The sequence below is a fragment of the Leptodactylus fuscus genome, chromosome 3, assembly GCF_031893055.1.
Source record: "Leptodactylus fuscus isolate aLepFus1 chromosome 3, aLepFus1.hap2, whole genome shotgun sequence".
NCBI lineage: Eukaryota > Metazoa > Chordata > Amphibia > Anura > Leptodactylidae > Leptodactylus > Leptodactylus fuscus.
This window is the reverse complement of record NC_134267.1, coordinates 39,371,508-39,391,411: the sequence shown is the minus strand read 5'-3', so window position 1 is coordinate 39,391,411 and position 19,904 is coordinate 39,371,508. Positions and strand designations below refer to the sequence as shown.

Genomic DNA, 19,904 nt, shown 5'->3' with positions numbered 1-19,904 from the left:
CCCAAAAAAAAGTCGCGTTGTGCAACAAGGTACCGTTCTACCCCTGATATAATTATGAACTGTTCATGTCAGTAATTTGCATATATTCTTGAATATATATAATTGAGCTGTAGCCTGTCAAGTGCAGATCATAATTAAAGGTATGAAGCGATGTCTACCAACGGAAGAGCTACCAGAGGAAGAGATGTTAGTGCCTTCAAGAAGGGGCAAGTCATTGGATTGCATCAGGCCAACAAATCGACCAAGGAGATAGTCGAAGTAACTGGTATCGGACAGAGAACTGTTCAGCGTATCATACGAGTATGGTGAGATGGTGGAGAACGTCCCTTCAACCATGGAAAGTGTGGGCGTAAGACTATACTCGAAACTCGAGGTCGTAGGTCCCTAAAGCAACTGGTGAAGAATAACCGCCGGAAAACCACCTTTGAGCTCACACAGATGTTCAACTCGACGGAGCGACACATTTCAGAGCGAATAATGCGACGAGAACTCAAAGGAATGGGTCTCAACAGTTGTGTGGCCACACGAAAGCCATTGGTGACAGAGACCAACAGACGTCGGCGCCTGTCATTTGCAAGAGACCACAAGGATTGGACCCTAGAGCAGTGGAGAAAGGTCATGCGGTCAGATGAATCACGTTTCACATTGTTCCAGAGTGATGATCGTGCCCGGATGCGATGAGAAGCACACAAAAAACACTGGAACGTGCTGGAAAGGAACCTGCGCTGTCACTCACCACCCCCAACGAATCTGCGTAACCTGGGCTCCCTTATACTCAAGAATTGGATCAAAATCCCTGAGTCTACACTACAGAACATTATAGACTCCATGCCGAGACGGATGTGTGCTGTTATTTGTGCTCATGGTGGCCCAACTAAATATTAACACTCGCAACTTTTTTTTTGGCCAGGCACTGAATTTTCTAGTGCAAACACATCTTTTAAAGGGGTGGTCGAATCATAGGCAGCCCCTAGAGTGATCTTGCTCTTGTCATACCTGTGGCTCATGTGCCATAGAAAGTTGTGGCCACCAGGGAATTTCACCGGTATTGATCGTGGTCATTGTAGTGGAAATGTAATATAACATATAATATGAATGGCTATGTAGTACAAAGATGGCTTGAGTCTGCTGGAACCAAATTTGGTTATACAGAAGACTCCCTGCCATGGCTCACGAAGGGGAACGTGAGCAGAGGAACCTTAAATGCTGTTCATAAGACTTAGACCTGGTTCACATCTGCGTTCGGTATTCCATTCGGGGACTCTGCTTGGGAACCCCCTGAACAGAATACCGAACGCGTTGACAAGTGGTGAGTCTATGGGGTCCATGTGCTTTCATAAGCTTACCGCTTGTCAATGCGTTTGGTACTCCATTCAGAAGGTCCCCAAGTGGACTCCTCAAACAGATTACCGAACGCAGATGTGTACCAGGCCTTAGGCTTGGGCTACACGTTCTATGGATAGGACTCCCTTCACACAACCAAAGACTGGCGTTTGCCGTAAAAATCCTACACTAACGTAAGTGAATGGACTCATACTACAACCCTGAGTATGTAGTATCCTTAGATCTTTAGGAAAAGTCATCAGTAATTTCACCCCGAATAATCCCTTTAAAGCTTTTTTTTTCTCACCCTGGACAACCCCTTTAACTCAACTTAATATTATCTGGCCAATATGTTTTTGAACTCTATCCTTATAATAGGTTTAGGGACATTGCCATGACTACCATGTTCCCTCATCCCTAGGCAGCGTTGGTAGTAAAGTTTTAAATGGTTTATATGCGGCGAACGCTACCTCGAAACACTTGTCCTAGATAAAGCAGTCTATGTGTAAGTAATGTCTGTAAAAAAAAAAGAACAAACACTAACAAAAAAACGTTATACATAGAAAGACAAGTCCTTGATCCGGCATCAACGAGTGTTGCAAATAAAATAATCCTACGAAAAAAAACCCAGGATTTTCAAAAATGAAACAGATTTTCACTTGTTCGGTGGTAGCGACTACGAATTGCACAGCGTTTTGTAGAAACCGTGTGAAGCGGAACATTTTCATTTCAGTCGACAAGTAAAAGGCTGAATATCGCCTCCAACCACGTAGTAGACATCAATAGCTAATATAAAACAATATATTCCGAATTCCAAAAATCATTATATACTTCTTCCTTTTAAGTTCCAACATAATTGGAGCTTTAAGAAACAGCTAAAAGATTCAACCAATTTGTCACACGCTGAGCTATCCGAGCTACATGTTTCGATTATTGTAGGAGCAATAGGAACAGTGCTAGCCCTGACTATAGATTACTGGGTGCGATTTATTATGATATGCTTGTATAACTTTATAGATGTGTCCTTTCTTAGCTTTCATCTTGGCTGGACATGTCCCCATATGTGTGTCAGGAGATGACTAGCTTTTTAAAACAATATTGTTTTGCAATTTTGTGTTACAAAGGCATATACTCATTGGGAAGATTCATCAAGACTGGTGTATTGTATGCCGGTCTTGATGCCCCCAGTCAGAGGATACACTTAGTTCATGACAAGGTGTCTAAGCCGTTATACATGTAGAAAGTAAACAGAATACAGCAGGACAGATACAATCGAGCCTTCACCAAGGAAATTAGAGCAGAACATCACTAGGTAGTGATGAGTTAACAAACTTTGCAGAAATGAATAGTATAGACAATCGAATCAGACTTTGCAATGAGAAATCCCTTTTTCTGCTCTGCTAAATTGACTTTCACTCTGAACATCTCTGCGCTCACATGATGACATGATGACTCGCCTCTATAGAAGAGGGAAAGGGGAAGAGAGCAGGGACAAGTTTAGGATGGGGTCACACTAATTGCTAATGTTCGTTTTTCTCATCCATCACAGGATAAGAGCAACGGACATTAAATGACAGATGCAGATGACGGACGCCAAGTGTCAGTCTGCATTGACCCAATTTAAAAACAAGACGGAAACTTTCTTTGTTGTTTACATTAGTGTCAATGGGAACGGACAAAGATGTGGAGGGTTCCGTCTGTTATTCTGCCACAATTAATGACTGTTACTGTCATCCTATGATGAATGACTGCAATGGACATTAACAACGGTAGTGTGAACCCCGACACCTTGAGCTGAATTGAAACATTGTATCACAATGAAAGCACTTTTCAAACATCAGTACACGTTTGTACTTCTCTTTATATGTCCCGCAGTGGGCTGCAACTATGTGAGACAGAGGCAGTCATGGTTCAGATTCCTCCTGTACCTACAGTAAGAAGTATATAGCACTACACCTACCATCTCAGAGAGGACTGCAAAGGGGGAAACTGCTAAATACTACTAAATATACCTTATATAATAATCAGCTACAATTTTGGTAACTATGAAGACGACATGATAATATCCCAATCGGGCAGCCGCACCCTATATCTTCAAAATAAAATGCAGCGCATATATATATATATATATATATATATATATATATATATATATATATATATGAGATTTGTCTTTGTTGCCTTTAGCAGCCAATCACAGCTCAGATTTTATTTCATATTTGCTTTGATAGATGAAAGCTGTGTTGTGATTGGTTACAAAGTTAGTTTTAGACGTTTTGATAAATCTGCCCCATTTTCCGTATGCCGGAGATAAAGAGTTCTTCTTTAAATAGAGCAGGCGTCTGTGTATTCGGAGAGGACGCCTCTGGCTCCGTCCTTTACAAGTCACTGACCGTGCAGTTTCTGGGGTTTATCTACAGTGCATGTACCTGGGATTCATTTCTGCTTCCGCCATTGCCTGAACATTTCTAGCGCAGACAGAATGGTTGGAATTAACATTGTTCGCTTGAGGGCAAACGTTTTAAACATGTCTTTTCATTTTAGGAAGTTATAGAAGCCATTGCTGAATGTGCATTTAAGACCTCGCCGTACCCAATCCTCCTGTCCTTTGAAAATCATGTTGACTCGTAAGTAGAGCGATTCCTTCTAGCTACTTGTATCTTAAGAACTGTTACAATTACCTACAGCATGATTGTTCCTGTGTCTCATACACATTGTAGCGCTATCCCATGGTACAATATGGTTATACATATCACCGAATCTTAAAGGGGTTATGCAGCAGAAAACATGCCTGCTCCTTTCAGAAAGAGCTCTACTTCCTCTTCTTAGGAAGTGACATCATGTCTGTTGGTCACATGGCCATGCTGTAGCTGAGATCCATTCAAATGAATAGGGCTAAGCAAAAGGAAAATGTTTGTTTTGGTACCGTGTTAGCCAGTGGTTATAAAATATAAAAAACAAAAAAAACTTTGCAAGTCTTCAGTAGGTGATACCTTTTTTAATGGCTAACTCATAATGATGACAGAATATGACGTTTCGAAGCTTTCCTCTGAGCTTCTTCTTCAGACCCCCGAGTATAATAATCGGAGCCCCAGGGGAGATGAGGGAACATAATAAACACTGTTACTCACCTCTCCGGGACCCAATGTTAAAGAGGACCTTTCATGGGTTTGGGGCACAGGCAGTTCTATATACTGCTGGAAAGCTGACAGTGCGCTGAATTCAGCGCACTGTCGGCTTTCCCGATCTGTGCCCGGGTAAAGAGCTATTGGTGTCGGTACCGTAGCGCTTTATAGTCAGAAGGGCGTTCCTGACAGTCTGTCAGGAATGTCCTTCTTCCCAGCAGCGCCTATAGTGCTGTGCGAGCCCCCTCCCTCTGCTCACAGTACTCGTCCATAGAAGAGCACTATCAGGAGGGGAGGGAGCGTTCCTCCCCGCTCACACAGTACAGCGATATAGGCACTGTGGGGATTAAGGACATTCCTGACAGACTGTCAGGAACGCCCTTCTGACTGTGAAGAGCTACGGTACCGGCACCGATAGCTCTTCACCCGGGGCACAGATCGGGAAAGCCGACAGTACACTGAATTCAGCGCATTGTCAGCTTTCCAGCGGTATATAGAACTGCCTGTGCCCAAACCCATGAAAGGTCCTCTTTAATGCTGGCAGGCTTCGGGCCTATATGGTAATGCCCAGACGTCACGTGGTCTGGGATATTACCATATAGGCCCAAAGCCTGCCCTAGCAGTACCATACAGGCCAAAGCCTGTGTTAGCACTATTACTAGCAGCAGGCTATTACTACTAGCACAGGCTTCGGGCCTATATGGTACTGCTAGGGCAGGCTTTGGGCCTATATGGTAATATTCCAGACCACGTGACGTCTGGGCATTACCATATAGGCCCGAAGCCTGCTAGGAGTAACATCGGATCCCGGAGAGGTAAGTAACATTGTTTATTATGTTCCCTCACCTCCCCTGGGACTCCGATTATTATACTCGGAGGTCTGAAAAGACCCCCGAATATAATAATAGCTGTAGTGGGATCGCGGCCTGCCCGGGCCTACTCACTGCCGGCCTCCGCGGCCTATAGTACAAGTGGGGGCAGCAGTGAGCAGGTCTGGGGAGGTAGGTAAATAGGCCGCTACCTGCTGGAGATACTATTATAAAACAAAAAAAGAAGTTTTATACTTACCGATCTTGTTGTTGCTCCCGCCGCCTCCGCGATCCTCTTCTCCTGCAGGCTGACGTCTACGTATCTGCGTAGGCGGCGTCACTAGGCCGCCTACGCTGATACGTACTCAGACGTCTAGGTATCAGCGAGCGTCATCACGTGATGACTCCGCCCACGCTGATACCTAGACGTCTGAGTACGTATCAGCGTGCGTAGGCGGCCTAGTGACGCCGCCTACGCAGACGTCTGAACCAGCGCAGAGAGAAGCAGCTCTCCTGCGCTGGTTCAAAGTAAAAAATAAAAAATAATAAAAGAAAAAAAAAGTCGCCCATGTGCCGCCTCACGTCGCCTCATTAGAGGTGCGGGCTGGCCATTATTGAAGCGTCATAGCCTCTGTACTGCTTACCAAGCACAGTGCTGTACGTCGTATATTAGCAGTGCTTCGTATTGCAGCTCAGCAACATTCATTTGAATGGGACTGAACCGCACCATGGTCATGGATATGATATCACAGGCCTGCAAGGAGGAAAAGGAGCTCACCCAAGTTCTGTAAGCTCTTCAAACAGCTGATCGGCAAGGATCCCGGGGGTTGGACTTCACCAATCTAATATTGATGCTCTACGCTTGTAAAACAATGTAACCCTATTTGTGCCAACCAGTCAAACCTACATAAAAAAGGTCTTTTAGAGGGGTAGAGAATACATGTGTATGTGGAAGGAGTATAGGTGTCTTTAGGACCAGCTAAAATTGTTTGTAATTGTACAAGGGGCATATTTACACTGGTGTCATGTTCAGACGTATCCTGATGACATTTTAGAGGATACTTTATGTTAGTTGACCAGTATTAGAGAAATTAGCCCTGCTGGAAACAGCGCCACTCATGTCTGCATAGGCTGTGCCTAGTATTACAGCTCATTCCCATTCTAGTTAATGGGGCTGAACTGCAACACCATCCAGTGACAATGACAACCATTTCTAATCTGCACACAGGGAGCATTGTGGATTGTGGGACTTAGTGGCCGCAGTACGAGCGCTCATCCCTAACTTCCACAAGGGTCAGATGTTTGTTAGGGAGCCAATTTACCTCTCAGTATATTTTTGGCATACCCCATGAAGAGCTATGTTCCAGTTTTCCCTGTTTTTCTTAAGAAATGATCATCACGTTGTTCCCATCTTGTCATTGTCACCTTTCTGGTCATGTGATATCACTTTTCTGAATTGACTATGAGTTAAGTATTTCTCGCTTTGGAGACATTTGTGTATACGGGATATGTCAAGTCCACTAGTTCATGACATTTTGCCTGAGAGTGAATGGAAATCAAAAGGTTCTTACAAGTTCCTACAAGACATGTTCACTTGCTTCAAAGAAACGGATCTAACAAGTGGCTGCCTTAATGCAGAAATCCTGCTGTCACGTAGCGCTCCTTCCGACTCTGCCACTTCTACAAGTATTGAAATTCAGTCTTTCCTTTTAACTAGGCTTCAGTATTTTGGGGTATTTTTCAGTGTAATTTCTATTTAGAGATCTGGATCTGAACATACGTTTGCATTCTGTGATGTGTTTGTGCTGTAAGTATATTTAGAGAGGGTTATATATCTGTGAAGTCAACGGCGAGGTAATTGCAGCGCCAAATGTCTTCACATGCCATATGTCTCGTGTTTTTGGCAGAGAATGAAAAGACAATGTAAAAATAAATGGAAACTTTACCGTTACGTACATGAGACTATTCTGATGTTTATTTCAGAGATTCCGACTCATTTTTGTAAAATTCCATTTCACTCCATCTATCTCATGTAAAGTAAGTCCTTGTAATGAAGATAATTGATCCTGATATAGGTCATTAGTATCAGATTAGTCAGAGTCCATCACCAGAACCTCGCATCAATCACTGGAGGCCATATATAATATAATCAGCTAGAAGGAGCTCTGCTTCTAGTCAAGTCAATGGGAGTGGGGGTGCAGTTCATTGGTGCCACCGCTATGCTATATGGAGTATAGCTGATTGGGATGGGAGTCTGGGTGTCGGACTCTGACTGATCTAAAATTGATTCATCAGTGTCAATAACCTTTAGGTCCTGGACAATGCCTTTAAGTATATTTTCATAAAAGGCAACCTGTCACATTGAACATGTCATCAGATCTGCTAGCAGCATGTTATAGAGCAGGAGGAGCCGACCAGATTGATATACAGTTTTGTGGGAAAAGATTTGGTAAAATTTGACATTTATTCATTAAAATGCCTGTCTAGGAGTCCAGTGGGTGGTCCTAATCACTGACTGACAACCTTCCCTGCTTAGAAGTCCAGTGGGTGGTCCTAATCAGTGACTGACAACCTTCCCTATATGCTCTTTATGCTTAGGAGTCCAATGGGTGGTCCTAATCAGTGACTGACAACCTTCCCTGTATGCTCTTTATGCTTAGGAGTCTAGTGGGTGGTCCTCTTCAGTGAGAGCTATGTGTACGCACATATAAAGGGAAAGCCACTGTCATTAGGACCACCCACTGGACTCCTAAGCCCAAAATCAACCCTAAGTTGGCTACTCATATGAGGATGAGGACGTGGAGCTCTATCTAAAAAGGGTTTATTACTAAATAGACCCTTTAGTATGTTGAGGTTAAAAAATCCCAATCCTGTCCTGAAAGTTTACTTAACGTTGCTTCTCTCACAATTGGGTCCTATATACCTTTAGTAATTCTCTTCCCTTTTCCATACACAAGCATGCTCACCTCTCTACAAGACCATTTTTTTAAGCAATTTTTGGTGGATATTTGCAAACAATTGAGTCTGCCTCTTATCGGAGAGAAAGAAGGACTCGGCTTAGCTATTGGGGGACTTAAAAGGATTATTGTGCAATTGTGAGGAATAACAATGCAGGAAGGATGTGCTCCCTTGCAAAGGAACCACAAATCACAGGTCTTAGTGGATCCCTGATCTATCCTCCGGATCCTATGGTATCCACTCTTCTCCTCAGGTAGGGAGGGTTGTGTTGAAGATGCGGCCAAAATGCCTGGACACCCGCCGTCAATATAGACCAAGCTGTACGATATAGGCTGAATCAACGGAATCCAAGGAATTCCGCAGGGAAAAACCAGGGGGCGCTCTCCTTCCAAGATAACAACTGGAGCCGAGTGGAATAAATAATTAGAATTTTATTTGATAACGCGTTTCAGGGTGTTGAAAGCGCTGATAAAACGCAACCCCTTCATCAGATCTACTCCATTCATGGTATGCTATAAAGGAGAACCGGAATAGATCTGATTAAGGGGTTGCATTTTATGAGCGCTTTCAACACCCTGAAACGCGTTATCCAATAAAATGCTAATTATTTTTACCACTCAACTCCATTTGTTATCTTAGAAGGAGAGCGCCCCCTGGTGTTTTCCTCCAGAATTCCTTTGATTCTGCTTATAAAGAAATGGCACATTCTAGCACCCCTAAACCCCCACCACCCTGAAAATGAAGGGGTTGCAGTACTCATTTAGATTTCCCTGCACAGTGGCACCCCCGGCTTCTTGGCTGTGGACAGAACTGCAACCATTGGGTTGCTGCGTTGCTTGCCGCTGTGCAGGGAATATCAATAAAGAGGACCCCATGATAAATCAGCTCTGGGCCCCATTTATTCTCACAGTCAGTGGTCCTGGAGGTCGCACCCGCACCAGTTATAAAGTGGTGGGGATTATTATTTTGAGGTTTTTGCCCCAAGCTTGAGTTCCACCCAAACTGTAGACAATAAGATGACGTGGACCATAAGTAGTTAACCATATTGTATGTTCCTATATGTGTTGCATTATTTATATAATGATATAATGTGCCCATCTGCTGCCGACTCGCCTGATGGGGCGGCCCTTCTGTTCACAAATATTAGTTGTATGGAGCCTGGAGCTGCCAAAGCAAACTAGGTGACGTCTTTCATTTGTTCCTCTCGAGTCTGAGCTCAAGTCCTCTCCGTCGCTCTTCCAGGAAGACAGAGCAAAGGCAATTGGAGAAGACTTTTGGGCTTAGAAGGAATCTATTTGCACAATTGCTGAGATCCATCTGTAGTCTCCCAGGAAGTGAATTTATAACAGCCATGGATAGTCAAAGCGCCCTGGAGAATTTTGTCAGAATGACTTTGCACAGCTGCCTACCGTACAGTCCTATGTGGTCAGCAGAGAGAGAGCTCAGCAGTCAGACATGTTCCCGGCCCCCGAGCCAAATGGTGTCAGTTTTATGTAGCACTCACAATGCACTGGACTAGAGATTATGGCACCCAGGGGAGGGGGATAGTTTTGTGTCTGACATGACGGAATGAAAATCATTAATTTCCATTTGGTTAAATACATGTTTATATTTGGCAACATTTTACTTCTCTTTCGTTACAAAGTATCATTGGATAGATTTCTGCGAATCGTATTTGTCGCCCTGGGATTTGTAGTTTTCTGTTGCCATACAAAGTGCGTTGGTGTGCAGGATATTCCTAGATGCAAGTAATTGTCACAGATCCGCAGGACAAGTCTCGCCAAAGTCTGAGACGTAAGACTAAAGGACAGAGGTCATACCTGATCACTGAGACCCAATGATATTACTGTAGCAATTGGGGATGGACAAAACGATTTGTTCCAAGCCAGGCTCGATCCGAATATTCCAAATTGTTTGGTTTATAATGAAACTGAACAATTGGCGATTCGTTTCGGATAAACTAAAAAGCCCGCCATGACGTGCATCGTGGTAAGTCATTATAGGTGGAGGCCCAGGGGAGGTGTAAGAACGTAAAAAACATTTATACTCTCTTGCCCTCATCTCTAGTGGGCCGCCTCCTGGTGAGATCAAGTGCCTGGGGTCAGCACTGAGGCCTGTGATTGGGTCACAGTGGTCACATGGGCACACCAAGGGTCATGACTTCACGGACCTTAATTACAGCCCTAAGTGGTAACCCCAAGCACATGACATCACTGAGGAGACAGAGAGAGCGCCGGGCCCCAAAAGAGGTTTGGTAAATTGAGTAGAAATGTTTTTTTATTTTTTACACCTCCCCTCGGCCTCCACCTATTATACTCTGGGGTATGAAGAGACCCCGGGCTATAATAATTTCCCTTCTGGTTCTTTCTGAACTTATTCAACCCGAAATGAATCTTGAATCCGAGCCGAGAATCTGAAACTAAACTATCTTGGGAGGTTTGCCCATCTGTAGTACCAATCTGATGGTTATTGTGATCCGAAACAAGTAGGGACTTTATTCTGACGGTGTTCATATTACAATCTTTTTACAGGCCAAAGCAGCAGGCAAAGATGGCGGAATACTGCAAGCAAATTTTTGGGGATGGACTGTTGACAGAACCATTGGAGAAGTATCCAGTAAGACCATATCTTATATCTAGTAGTTTTATATCTGTTTACCAGTATGTGGCCTCTGCACCTTCTGTAAACTGTGTCTATATGGGAATTGTGTAATGCTTCATTTCTCCTGTGGAGGAGCTGTAGCCAGACACATTACTTGAATTAAACCAGATTTCCCTGAATACAGCAGATGATCAAAGTTATAACCAGCAAGACACCTTATATCTGCTTGTTTGTTGACCCATCTAACAAAAAGTGATAGTCCAAAGCCAACAAAACTTTTTGTGCAGACTTGAAAGACTGAAACATCAAGTACGGGGCCACGTGGTGGCTCAGTGGTTAGCACTACAGCCTTGCAGCGCTGGGGACCTGGTGTTCAAATCCCGCCAAGGGCAAAAAAAACAAAAAACATCTACAAGGATGTTTGGTTTGTATGTTCTACCCGTGTTTACATGGATTTCCATCCCATATTCCAAAAAAGACATACTGATAGGGGAAAAAAAATTACATTGTGGGGCTCACAATTAGAGATGAGCGAACAGTGTTCTATCGAACACATGTTCGATCGGATATCAGGGTGTTCGCCATGTTCGAATCGAATCGAACACCACGTGGTAAAGTGCGCCAAAATTCGATTCCCCTCCCACCTTCCCTGGCGCCTCTTTTGCACCAATAACAGCGCAGGGGAGGTGGGACAGGAACTACGACACTGGGGGCATTGAAAAAAATTGGAAAAAGTCATTGGCTGCCGAAATCAGGTGACCTCCATTTTAGACGAATAGTGGATTTCAAATCCGGGTCATATGAGAATGTGAACTTTGTGACTATGAGACAGGGATAGCTGTACAGGCAGGGATAGCTAGGGATAACCTTTATTTAGGGGGGAATGTTATTAAAAATAACTTTTTGGGGCTCTATCGGGTGTGTAATTGTGATTTTTGTGAGATAAACTTTTTCCCATAGGGATGCATTGGCCAGCGCTGATTGGCCGAATTCCGTACTCTGGCCAATCAGTGCTGGCCAATGCATTCTATTAGCTTGATGAAGCAGAGTGTGCACAAGGGTTCAAGCGCACCCTCGGCTCTGATGTAGCAGAGCCGAGGCTGCACAAGGGTTCAAGCGCACCCTCGGCTCTGATGTAGGAGAGCCGAGGGTGCACTTGAACCCTTGTGCACCCTCAGCTCTGCTACATCAGAGCCGAGGGTGCGCTTGAACCCTTGTGCACACTCTGCTTCATCAAGCTAATAGAATGCATTGGCCAGCGCTGATTGGCCAATGTATTCTATTAGCCTGATGAAGTAGAGCTGAATGTGTGTGCTAAGCACACACATTCAGCTCTACTTCATCGGGCTAATAGAATGCATTGGCCAGCGCTGATTGGCCAGAGTACGGAACTCGACCAATCAGCGCTGGCTCTGCTGGAGGAGGCGGAGTCTAAGATCGCTCCACACCAGTCTCCATTCAGGTCCGACCTTAGACTCCGCCTCCTCCGGCAGAGCCAGCGCTGATTGGCCGAAGGCTGGCCAATGCATTCCTATGCGAATGCAGAGACTTAGCAGTGCTGAGTCAGTTTTGCTCAACTACACATCTGATGCACACTCGGCACTGCTACATCAGATGTAGCAATCTGATGTAGCAGAGCCGAGGGTGCACTAGAACCCCTGTGCAAACTCAGTTCACGCTAATAGAATGCATTGGCCAGCGCTGATTGGCCAATGCATTCTATTAGCCCGATGAAGTAGAGCTGAATGTGTGTGCTAAGCACACACATTCAGCACTGCTTCATCACGCCAATACAATGCATTAGCCAGTGCTGATTGGCCAGAGTACGGAATTCGGCCAATCAGCGCTGGCTCTGCTGGAGGAGGCGGAGTCTAAGATCGCTCCACACCAGTCTCCATTCAGGTCCGACCTTAGACTCCGCCTCCTCCAGCAGAGCCAGCGCTGATTGGCCGAATTCCGTACTCTGGCCAATCAGCACTGGCTAATGCATTGTATTGGCTTGATGAAGCAGTGCTGAATGTGTGTGCTTAGCACACACATTCAGCTCTACTTCATCGGGCTAATAGAATGCATTGGCCAGCGCTGATTGGCCGAATTCCGTACTCTGGCCAATCAGCACTGGCTAATGCATTGTATTGGCTTGATGAAGCAGTGCTGAATGTGTGTGCTTAGCACACACATTCAGCTCTACTTCATCGGGCTAATAGAATGCATTGGCCAATCAGCGCTGGCCAATGCATTCTATTAGCGTGAACTGAGTTTGCACAGGGGTTCTAGTGCACCCTCGGCTCTGCTACATCAGATTGCTACATCTGATGTAGCAGTGCCGAGTGTGCATCAGATGTGTAGTTGAGCAAAACTGACTCAGCACTGCTAAGTCTGCATTCGCATAGGAATGCATTGGCCAGCCTTCGGCCAATCAGCGCTGGCTCTGCCGGAGGAGGCGGAGTCTAAGGTCGGACCTGAATGGAGACTGGTGTGGAGCGATCTTAGACTCCGCCTCCTCCAGCAGAGCCAGCGCTGATTGGCCGAGTTCCGTACTCTGGCCAATCAGCACTGGCTAATGCATTGTATTGGCTTGATGAAGCAGTGCTGAATGTGTGTGCTTAGCACACACATTCAGCTCTACTTCATCGGGCTAATAGAATGCATTGGCCAGCGCTGATTGGCCGAATTCCGTACTCTGGCCAATCAGCACTGGCTAATGCATTGTATTGGCTTGATGAAGCAGTGCTGAATGTGTGTGCTTAGCACACACATTCAGCTCTACTTCATCGGGCTAATAGAATGCATTGGCCAATCAGCGCTGGCCAATGCATTCTATTAGCGTGAACTGAGTTTGCACAGGGGTTCTAGTGCACCCTCGGCTCTGCTACATCAGATTGCTACATCTGATGTAGCAGTGCCGAGTGTGCATCAGATGTGTAGTTGAGCAAAACTGACTCAGCACTGCTAAGTCTGCATTCGCATAGGAATGCATTGGCCAGCCTTCGGCCAATCAGCGCTGGCTCTGCCGGAGGAGGCGGAGTCTAAGGTCGGACCTGAATGGAGACTGGTGTGGAGCTATCTTAGACTCCGCCTCCTCCAGCAGAGCCAGCGCTGATTGGTCGAGTTCCGTACTCTGGCCAATCAGCACTGGCCAATGCATTTCTATGGGGAAAAGTTAGCTTGCGAAAATCGCAAACTGACAGGGATTTCCATGAAATAAAGTGACTTTTATGCCCCCAGACATGCTTCCCCTGCTGTCCCAGTGTCATTCCAGGGTGTTGGTATCATTTCCTGGGGTGTCATAGTGGACTTGGTGACCCTCCAGACACGAATTTGGGTTTCCCCCTTAACGAGTTTATGTTCCCCATAGACTATAATGGGGTTCGAAACCCATTCGAACACTCGAACAGTGAGCGGCTGTTCGAATCGAATTTCGAACCTCGAACATTTTAGTGTTCGCTCATCTCTACTCACAATCTACATTAACAAAAAAAAAAAAAAAGAAACATCAAGTACAACCACAACACGTATGCATCAAGCCACATTTACAGGGGATTTCAGGCAAAAAAGTACTGTCAAGATAAACCCCAAAGGTCTATTATGAACTTATGGGGAGTCACAATGTAAAAAAAGTAAGTAAGCAAAAAAAAAAAAAAAAAAAGTTATATAATAAAAAAAAATTACAACCATCCCCCACATCACAAGTTCTAGCCCCACCCCCGAGGACACAACACTACATAAAAATTACTGTAATGCAGAGAGAGAAATATTTTAATAACTTTTTAGTAGTTTTTTATGCTATTAAAAATAAAGGTAAAAAAATCAGTCTTTTCTCTTCCTTTTTCATTTACATTTTTCCTACATGCCAGAATAAAAATAACATAAAAAAATACTTGCGACACCGAAAAAAAAAATTATTTGAATAACCTAAACAAAAAAAAATGTTATAGCCCTCAAAATCACATGTACAAAAAAAACCTCAAAATGTGTCCGGTCCTAAACCAGGGAAATTGGCACAGGAGTGGTTAAAAGATCCAGCACCCCAGGGGCGTATTCAGGATTTTGCAGATGGCCTCAGCAATGGGGAAGGCTCCTGACAATCATTGCCAATCCCCCGCCTGTTCTGCCCAATTCCTTCCACCTCTTTGAGATCTCACTTTGCATAGTTATATAGCGCCAATGTATACGGCAGTGCATTATAGATATTGTCAGTCACTGTCCCATATAGGGCTCACAATCTATATTCCCTATCAGTATGTCTGTGGAGTGTGGGAGGAAACCGGAGTATCCGGACCGGAGGAAACCCACACAAACATGGAGAGAACATACAATATGGTAGACCTTGTATGCACTATGTATAAACCCAATAGAACACTGGGATTGATGGAGAATGAACATTCCTATGAATGATCATTCAGCTGAGAATTAGCCCATATACAAGGCCCTGAAGGTGGGCAAGGCGGGTCAGCAATGGGATGGTTTAAGCTATGAAACCGCTCCCTTATATATACCCTGCAGTACAATGTTCATATGACAGAACCAGAAATACCAATGCAGATGTGAATACGTTCCAAGATGATTATTGCTGTCCCATCTTCAGAGTCTTCTCTATGGCTACTCCAATGGTTGCATCGCGGGTTCTATCTGGAGCCTCAGTCATTCATTCTGTAATAAAGCAAACATAACCAGGGGCCCAACATGAAGCTCTGGGGTCAATGCAAAATCTGTGATGCCTATACAGTGCTATTTAACATAGTGGTACACTATGTGGCCCCCCTGCAGGGTCCAGGGCCCGGTAGTGCCTGCACCCCCTATAGCGACACCCCTGAACATACAAGCTCCACATGCCGGACTATTTTGTCTTGTAAAATAATACCATGACAGAAATCCATTAGACCCCATTATAGACAGTGGGGACATCACATATATACCAGTAGTCCTATCGCTTCATATATGTCGCTCGCCATATGGTGTTGGCAAAGCAATATGTGATGTTGCTCGGGGCACGGTGAAGGTGGGTACAAATCAATGTCCAGCTATGAGAGGTCATATTGCCAACATCTGCCATTGCTTTCTATATTTTTTACCAAGTCTCATGCCCATGACTATATTATGACTCCAGAGCTGTACCGGGGTGTATTAGGACACCCATGGGGCTCTTTGGCGCCTCTCAATGCCTAAGATTTCAATGTCAGCTGCTGGCCCGACTCTGATAGAAGAGACACAGAGAAGGTTTGGCTCTCTGTCTCCATCTATTGGCCACATGTGGTACTACGTTTTTTCTTTCCATTCTAACTTCTCGTTTTTATGGTTTTCCTTCCTTATAATGATGAGATCTTAACCATGTTATTTCTCCATTCACATAGCTAGAACATGGCGTCCCTCTTCCCAGCCCTATGGAACTGAAGTATAAAATTCTTGTGAAGAACAAAAAGAAATCTCACAAATCTGCAGATGGAAGTGGAAAGAAGAAACTGGCAGAACAAGCGTCCAATGCCTGCAGCGACTCTTCTAGTGTGTTTGAGCCGTCCTCCCCTGGCGCAGGTAAGCTGGGGGGTGGGGGTGACATAGGTCACTATATCTACATATTATGCAGACATGTATCTAATATAGACTAAGGCGCAACTTCTGTCCACCAGTCCAAGGAACAGAACGATCTTAAAGATGAAGTTGCCTAGCAACTAATTTCTTTTTGTATGAGGGGCTGCTGCTCTGCTGGACACAATGAGTAATAGACTGTATCAGGAGCCATCAGCCGCCATAACCCTTAGGTATAGTTCACATTTAGCAATCTCTACTTCAGGCTGTTTTTACACTTGCCATGCGGTTACTGTTTCTTATAGAACCCGGAACACAACAATGGCTATCCTTAGGTTCATTATATGTTATGGCAAATCTGGATGTTGTCAATGGAGGCCACAAATGGAGCTTCTGATGTCAGTGTCACTTCTATATATAACATATCCCAGGCTGCTCACCATAATCACACTAATGGGATGTTCCTATAATAGCAAGTTATCCCTGTGCACTGGATTGGTGGAGGCAAAGACATCGATCACAAGAGTGGTCGTCCTCAGGTACTCCATCTGGTTGAAACAATGGCTATTCCCCTTCTTTCTTTCTTTCTTTCTTTCTTTCTTTCTTTCTTTCTTTCTTTCTTTCTTTCTTTCTTTCTTTCCTTTCTTTCTTTCTTCCTTCCTTCCTTCCTGTCTTTCTTTTTTTCTTCTTTTCTTCTTTCTCCCCCCTCCCTCCCTCCCTCCCTCTTTCCTTCCTCCCTTCCTTCCTTCCTTCCTTCCTTCCTTCCTTCCTTCCTTCCTTCCTTCCTTCCTTCCTTTCTTTCTCCCTCTTTCCTTTCTTTATTTCTTTCTTCCTTCCTTCCTTCCATTTTTTTTACACCTAACTATCCTTTATACATATTATAAGACATTTCCTTACCTTTATAGTAAGTTCTCACACACACTATGGTTCAGAATTCCTGACTGGTCCAGCATAGAGGATGGAGAGCGGAGACAGTGCCCAATCCCACCTGTTATCCCAGTAATACCTCCCGGCATGATATATTTATTACTTGCCTTCTGCCCCCTCCTGCACATTATAAATAAATGATAATAATCGGTTCACAATTTATTCCTCCTAGATCTCCAATTCAGTTTGCCTAATGGCTTTTTTTTTGCCTTTAAAAGCCTGGAAATATGACCAGATTAGAGTCGGCAGCTTGAGTCCCGCGCCGCACATACATAAGCGTCAAATAGCTATTAAGTGAGTCTTAGCCGGGCACCATGGTGGGTGTCACCGACTGGTGGAGAGGACTGGTGAACCAGAAAATCATCCAGCTTTCTATGAGTGCTTTTAAATGTACCAAGTGCATGTACAATAAAATGCATTGTAATTCTGGGAAGAAAACCTTCTGAAAGCGAGAGAAAGAGGAAGAAAAGGCTCTGAATGGGGAATGTAAAATATCTGCCATTTATTACAATGCAACACTGCCGCCTTTCAGGTAAATGTGAGAAGAAGTGGATGTGTAAAAATACTGATGATTTCTGTATGACAACTAGAAGATCCTTCCTATTCTTACATGAGAATAAAGCGAGCAGACATTCCCGGCGCCCTGTGACGTAGCGATAGTCTTCACAAAGCCTATGGAAACTATTAATGTCCTCACTGCTGCCTCGATCTATCGTCAGCTTGTGTATACACCACGCATTTCAGCTTAACCCCATTCACATTCACTAAGAGACATTGGGGGAATTTAACAACCCGTATCTGTTAGTTTTCTGGCATAGAGAGGTGATCAAGGCCCTTTTCTGCAGCCTCATCCCACGATCAGCGCCTTGCTGGCCACATTTTGCAAAAGCAAGCCGGGCAGAGATCCGACGGCTCCGTTTCATATTTTATTATAACTGATGCTAGTTTTTTGGCAGGACTTACACAGGAATCCTGCGCCAGTCCTGACTGCCGTAAATTTCAGTTCTGCACCCGAGCTCCAATCTTAATAAATCTGCCCCATTGTGTTTCAATGTACAGGTGAGGCCCAGTTCACATCTGCATTCGGTAATCCATTTGCGAAGTCTGCACGGGGACCCCCCCCCCAAAGGACTACCGAACGCATTGACAAGCGGTGAGCAGTGAAAGCACATGGACCCCTTAGACTATAATGGGGTCCATGTGGTTTCCGTGCAGTGTCCGCACGAGTCATGCAGACAGGAAAGTAGATCATGAAGTATTTTTCTCTCCACATGACTCGTGCAGACAACACGCAGTAAACACATGGACCCCATTATAGTCTATGGGGTCCGTGTGCTTTCACCGTTCACCGCTTGTCAATGCATTTGGTATTCCGTTCAGGTAGTCCCCATGTGGACTCCCCAAATGGATTACCGAACGCAGATGTGAACCAGGCCTGACAGTTCTAATGGTCCCTATACATATTCAATAAAATTTGCTTACATCTACCATGACCAGCTGAGTATCTAATGTGTCTAATGGGGTCTCACTACTATTACCCTGATGGGGATTGGACATGTTGTATTTTAGCATGCCTGATCCTTTGTTTCCATAGAAGACAAGCCACTGGCAGACATCTCTGGAATCTGCTTATTCCCCCTCCCTATTAAAAACACATGGCCAAAAACTATTAAAGATTTGTGGGCACCTCAAGGTTTATCTTCATCGAGCAGTTCTTTTTTTTTTGTGATACCTTAGTATTGCTCCTCAATCTAACTATGTGCGGCATATTTTACTGTGAACACATAACTAGATGGCAGTATACAGGAGATACACACTGTAAGTATATAGAGGTAGTCTCTGGTGCTATCTGATACTACACTAGTGTTCAGTGCCTGTTCGGGGGATTCCGCTTAAAATATAAAAGTTTGGGGACCCGAAAAATGGAAACCCTATTCGCTTAAAAAGCTTAAAATGGGATTCGACAGGTTTCCACCCAAAATCAGTAGGGAGAACGATCCTACTTGGAAGATTTTTCTCTCCACATATTTTAAGCGGAATGGGGGGCGGAGTCCCCGGACAGTCACCGATCACTATTGTGACCGTAGCCTAAGCCAGTATTTAGATGACCGTGATGCAAAATGGCTGTGAAAAGGGACGTATTCACATAGAGCTTCAATTTTTATAGGTTTCTCATAGACTTGGAGGTGTAAAATAAGAAGCAAGAAGTAATACTCACCTACCTCCACTTCTCCATTTGGGTAGCACTTCCTTCATGTCTCCCGATGCTGGGGTTGGCTGGGCTGGGCTAGAAGTGCTGAGGATCACATAACAAGTTCCACCAAACATTGGTTACAAATTTGGTATGGATGACGTCACTGCTGATGTCACCGCTGAGACATTCACGAGCACTTCTGGCCTGTCCAGTCCCTTCACATCACCCCCAGCCACCTCTGGGTTTTCTAGTTATCCTGGAATATCCCGCTGCCGATCTTGAGAACTGGAGTGTTTTGCACCCTGATCATACAGCACGTGTCACTCCATTCATTTGAATGCAAACCACTGGAGATAGCCAAATGCTTCTTGAGGCCGGTGGGGTCCTAGCAGTGGCAAATCCATCGAAAAGCAAATTATCCCCTATCTTTTGGATGGTGGG

General features: G+C 44.6%; 1 protein-coding gene across 1 annotated transcript in view; it reads left to right on the top strand.

The window, feature by feature from the left end:
* PLCB1 (phospholipase C beta 1) overlaps positions 1-19,904 on the top strand; it is a 480,198-nt gene that overhangs the window by 349,216 nt on the left and 111,078 nt on the right. Inside the window, exons 12-14 of the mRNA XM_075267398.1 lie at positions 3,868-3,950; positions 10,747-10,831; positions 16,171-16,348. Coding sequence (XP_075123499.1) covers positions 3,868-3,950; positions 10,747-10,831; positions 16,171-16,348 — 346 coding nt within the window. The remainder of the gene's footprint in view (positions 1-3,867; positions 3,951-10,746; positions 10,832-16,170; positions 16,349-19,904) is intronic.